Source organism: Branchiostoma floridae, chromosome 4, assembly GCF_000003815.2.
Source record: "Branchiostoma floridae strain S238N-H82 chromosome 4, Bfl_VNyyK, whole genome shotgun sequence".
Taxonomy (NCBI): Eukaryota; Metazoa; Chordata; class Leptocardii; order Amphioxiformes; family Branchiostomatidae; genus Branchiostoma; species Branchiostoma floridae.
Window position 1 is genome coordinate 20,814,960 of NC_049982.1, and position 5,242 is coordinate 20,820,201.

Genomic DNA, 5,242 nt, shown 5'->3' on the forward strand with positions numbered 1-5,242 from the left:
ATTTGGAGGTACGTTCTCTACCTTTAATAACAGTCATTGTTCGAAGAAAATTGATAGTAACTGCATCATATTTGAAATGGTTCTAATTTGCCTTTTATTCAAAACATGACGAACGACCTCTTTGATCACCTGCTTAGCTAAAAGTCGTGTAACTTGATTAGATAAATTTGACAAATTAGTGGAAAGGTTCGACATGTACCACTTGATTGGTATATTCAATTCGTTTGATACTCGCAACGGTGTCTGGTTTGATGTTATGAAAGTGCTTTTTGTATTACCAGACCAAAGTCCTCGTTCTTCAGAGGAGGAAACCCCAGTCTCTTTTCTGGCGGAGGAGATTGATGATCAGCACCCGGAATCTGTTTCCGAATCTCGTCATCGGAAATACATCAGACGAATCGTGAGGCGCCTGAAGAAATCTCCAAGCAAATCTATTCTCAAAGGTAGTCCAAACGAACCTCAAAAACAGGGTAGACCTTTACCACAGTTAGACGTGCAGCCCACAACATTAGAAACACAGGTGTCCCCGAGAAGACCCTTACCGAGACTACCGTCAGCTTGGGAATCACCGTCATCAATCCTTCCCTCGCCTTCGTCGTCGTCTTCTAGTCTAGCGTCGACTCTTTCTTGGCCTTATTCCACTGGCAGCCATTTATCCAGAACCCTGGGATCATTGGATGTCTCATCAGATGATGAGCCTTCATTAGAGACAACCGGTGGGAGTCACGGACATCGTGAGTCTCCATTGGACACACGTGTCAGAGGTGAAGAGATGGCTGTCGGTCAGACGGGACTGAAACACTACAAACCTCTTCAAAGTTTGGAGGTGAGAAGTACATAATTCATCGAAGAATGATAAGAACTCAATGATATTCTAACGAGAAAAATCGACGATTCGTACTTGACGATTGATTGACGATTGCCATGTTTTATGTTGGATCCTAGCCTTCCTACTAAAAATTTATAAACCAGGCATGTGACAGGTGATCACAGGCAAAAGTAAGACTATAGCATTGCATGGGATATTCAAAATGTTCAAAGTATTACTTTTCATTTGTTTAGAATTTCAAAGTAGACACAATTGCCACAGTCTGTGCATGCGTTCACCACACGTACCCATTTGACTTTTTTTCACAAACGCAACAGGAAAATGGCCAACAGTTCCTTGACATTGGATCGAATAATTCGCTGCGGATGTCTCTGTTGAACAGAAAACAGACAATCAACTCTGCCTTACAAGAGGCACAGGGTAGGTTGTTCATATGTTTAACCAATAGCTCTTGTCTCTCAAGCACAAAAATTAAACTTTGTTCCTTGATATCTCAGACCTTGTATTGTCAATAGATAAACACACAGTCGTCCTAACACATTCTAAGTTGGACAAAGAAAACTAAAATGGTCAATCAGGGACGACAAACGAGTTTTCACTTTGCTCGAACAAAATACGATGTCACAAACAATCCACGTTCAATTACAAACTTGCATCAATATCACAATCACCAATCATCTGGCAGATTTATGTAATTTCTACATGTTATTCATATCGGAGTCGGAGTAAATAAACCATCCATTTCTTCCTTAGAGAAGTACGGTAAGACGTTGTCAGAAGCGGAGACGGCGATGTTTGAAGAGCAGGCAGATGGCAAGTTGCAGGACCCACGGGGCCACCCTTACTTACGGGCACAGATGGACGCCCTCCCCACCTACAGCCCTATCGTCATTCTCATCATCTGTATCGCACAGATGGCTGTCTTCGGTACTTTCTGTGCCTTAGGTAGGACTGCAATTTGATATATGCAATACAAATACAGATTGCGTACTGTACTGATTTATATCATGTTTACGGTTCGCAGGTGGTGCGATAGCCACAAGACTTAGGAAACTAGTGCAGGCCTGTAACAATTTCTGCTGATGATGACGACTGATGACATTTCAAAAATGTGTTTTACATGCAATATCTAAAATGCACAATTAGTATAATATCTGTTGCCAAAGCTTCATACCCGAACATACTACGCTAATGCATTACAACCAATGTTGACGCAGGGAGGACTTAGGTAGAATACTATTTTGTGCAGGAGGAACTGCTGACATCGCCCTGGAACACACCGTAGTGACAGCCAACAACATCCACACCTTCCTGGGGAGAGAGAGCATCCAGCGGGTTACGACACCCAACCTTTGGATAGGGCCGACCATGAGATACTGGATAAGTGAGTGACGTAGTAGACGTACATTGAAGGAATACACAGCACAGAGAAAATTAAAAAAACATCCCAAAGAAATTAATTATCCGACCGTCTGGATACGCAGTGACGGTATCTGGTCGTAAAAAAGATGATCCCAGTGAAGCGCGTTCTTGTGGTACATACGTATGATTTTGCATATGATAAAGCATGATTTGTGGGTGAATGCCACAATATGGGCTTTAAAAGCACTACAACATTTGGCTGGGGAATGAATAAAATCAAGGACCTTTTGTTAAAATCAGTTATAGAATCTAGTCGTCAGGGGGTTGTTCAGTCATCTTTGGTCCATCCACATTTTGTGCAGGTCAGGGTGCGACGTTCGCGCCGTGCATGCGCGATGATTACGTCACCAACCTGTACCTGGCGCAGCAGCAGTTTGATCTGTCGGTCCCGCTGGGCTGCTGTGAACTGCCGACACGTGACCTAGCCGGGACCACCACACAGACGGAGTGCGACACTCTCACAGGAGGTATGTTCGTCATATCATCATCCTGCTATATGAACGCATCTGTGCATAACAGGAGGTGTGGACGTTTTTATTTGTCCATAATTCAAACATGTACTTACATTGTTTGTCCCAATATAAAAAAATTAGTTTATATACAATGTCTCCTTGTTCATGACCTTGTCACGTGCAATTACCAATCGACGGACAAACCTTGGCTACTTATTACAACAGTACTAGTATATCCGTAAAACATTACGTTGGGCACACAGTAAAGGTTAACTGTAAATAAATACATCACCATTTTTCTGACTCGCTCCGATATTGTGCCATTGGGAAAGGCACCAAAAACCAATTTCCCCACTTCACTCAGGTGGAAATAAATGTTTAGCTTCGATTTGGGGCGTCCCTCGAAAATGACGTTAAACCAAGAGGTTGATAAAAGCTCCTTGGTTAAACGGAAGTCCCCGAGAAACTCCCACCCACCACACTGAAAAGAGTTGGGGGCCCTTTCGGCGCTTTAGTAGATCAATCAAACTTGTCTGGGAATGCAGCTTGTGCTATCTATCTAGTACAAACCTGATGTGTACGACATGACTCATGAGGTGGTCTACCGGCTATGTACACAAAGAAGCGAAGAAATGTTGCCAAAGTTAATCACTGAACTTGTTTGCAGGCACAGGAAGCTGGCGCGCCACCCCGTGCGGCTCCCGGCTGGCTGGAGAGAGCGCCACGGCCGCGCACATCATGAGACCCTGCTGCTATGGTATGGTGGGGAAATGTAAGCTGACAACCTTGCAGCACTGCACGTTTTTGAACGGCGTGTTCAGTACGTCAGGAGAGGAGCACTGTAGCAAGGTAATAAGAGCTGAAATACCCGGACGGCATTTTCCTAACTACAGTTACAGAGTAACCCACTCAAGCTTGATTTGAAATGTTGAATGACATCTCCGCGTACATATTTGGAGACGTTTTACACAATACGAAAGTGGGAAAAGATGATATAAGTGGATTCAAAAATCGGTTAGTATTCAGCCATATGACAAAAGAAAATGGTTTTTGGTCTTTTTATGTTGATTGTATTCTGTCCAGGTAAACTGTCTGGCTCAGACCTGCGGTCCCGGTGACTTATCGTCGGACTCAGCACAGCCGTACCAACCCCGCCCATCTGCTCTGACCAGTCAGTGGTGGCGCTGGCTGCTGTCGCCATGGTTACACGCCGGGCTGATCCACCTGCTTCTGGTGGTGGCTGTGCAGTGCATTGTGGGAGTGCGTATTGAACGCATGGTGGGCGGAGTGCGGCTGGCTATCATCTACCTCATCTGTGGAGCCGGCGGGAATTTGGTGCGTTCAATAAGGCCATGAAATTTCCTGTTACGGATGACGCCCCCTCACACATTGGTTTTACCTGTTTGGAATGCAAAGAAATCCAGCTCCTTTTAAGAAAAGGGCAACTATTCCTAACAATGATCGAGCGGTCGTCATCTGCTATAAAGGATGGCTCTTCAGCACCAAGGAGATCATAAGTTGTGGAGCCATTTGCTGGGAATATCAACACCTTCTGAGGACATATCTTACAATCAAATCACTTGATCAATACCTCACACATTTATGAGTACAAAATCTACCAGCTAAGACCACTAACTTTTTTTTACGTTTTCCTGTCGACAAAAACAGGAAACATTCGAAAAGATGTAACTTAACTGCAAGTAGATTCCCCGTTGGCACGGTATGTCTCAACACAAATATTTAAAGGTTAAACCCACTCTTCAATATTGCTATCCTGATACCAAGTTATGAACGCTATACCCGCTCCATTTCACTCTTTCACTTTATGTCCTTGCGGATGTTGAACGGGGTCTTCATAGCGTTAAAGCCTGGATTTAGCTATAGGGCTTTGATAAATGTGGCAACATGGGTTGATGACATGCAGTAACACGCCGCTCAATTTCATCACTTTTAGATGAAAAACATATTTGACTGCACTAAATCTTTTCTTCTGAACCCCATGCAGACAGGTGCCGTGTTCTCCCCCTACACCCCCCAGATGGGTGGGGCTGCTGCGGCCTGCGGGCTCCTGGGGTGCGCATGCGTGGAACTCCTGCAGGCCTGGAGACTCGTTCCCAGGGCGCTCTGCAAGCTGCTCACCCTGCTAACAGTTTTAACTGTCCTCTTCATGGCGGGAACTCTCCCTCTGGTGGACAACTGGGCTCAGCTCGGAGGGTTTGCTTTCGGACTACTGTCAGCACTGGTCTTTCTCCCCTACATCGTCCTGGGGAGGTGGGACGCGCGCAGGAAGAGGTGTCTGGTGGTGTTTGGTTTTGTCATGCTCGTCCTGATGTATGCAGTGCTGCTTATGATGTTTTATTACGTCCAAGGAGACTTCTGTCCCGCTTGTAAACACTTCAACTGCATACCTTACACCACTGATGCTTGCCACCAGCCGGAGGACAACTATCCATGAGATTACAAGTGATAAAGAGTGCAATAAAACGACATGAATGAGATAAACAACACACTTTGTAGTTGTCAGCATCTGCATTCTTTC

The 5,242-nt window shown here is 44.9% G+C and overlaps 2 protein-coding genes across 2 annotated transcripts in view; both read left to right on the forward strand.

Annotated features, from left to right (window-relative positions):
* Positions 1–5,242, forward strand: part of LOC118415000 (exocyst complex component 4-like) — a gene marked incomplete in the record, with an annotated part of 34,516 nt that overhangs the window by 2,730 nt on the left and 26,544 nt on the right.
* On the forward strand, positions 698–5,212 carry LOC118415002 (inactive rhomboid protein 1-like). The gene is made up of 7 exons (XM_035819369.1): positions 698–826; positions 1,583–1,774; positions 2,079–2,213; positions 2,554–2,718; positions 3,371–3,552; positions 3,787–4,038; positions 4,709–5,212. Exons 2-7 carry the CDS (start codon positions 1,621–1,623, stop codon positions 5,156–5,158), a joined length of 1,338 nt encoding a protein of 445 aa, XP_035675262.1. The 5' UTR covers positions 698–826; positions 1,583–1,620; the 3' UTR covers positions 5,159–5,212.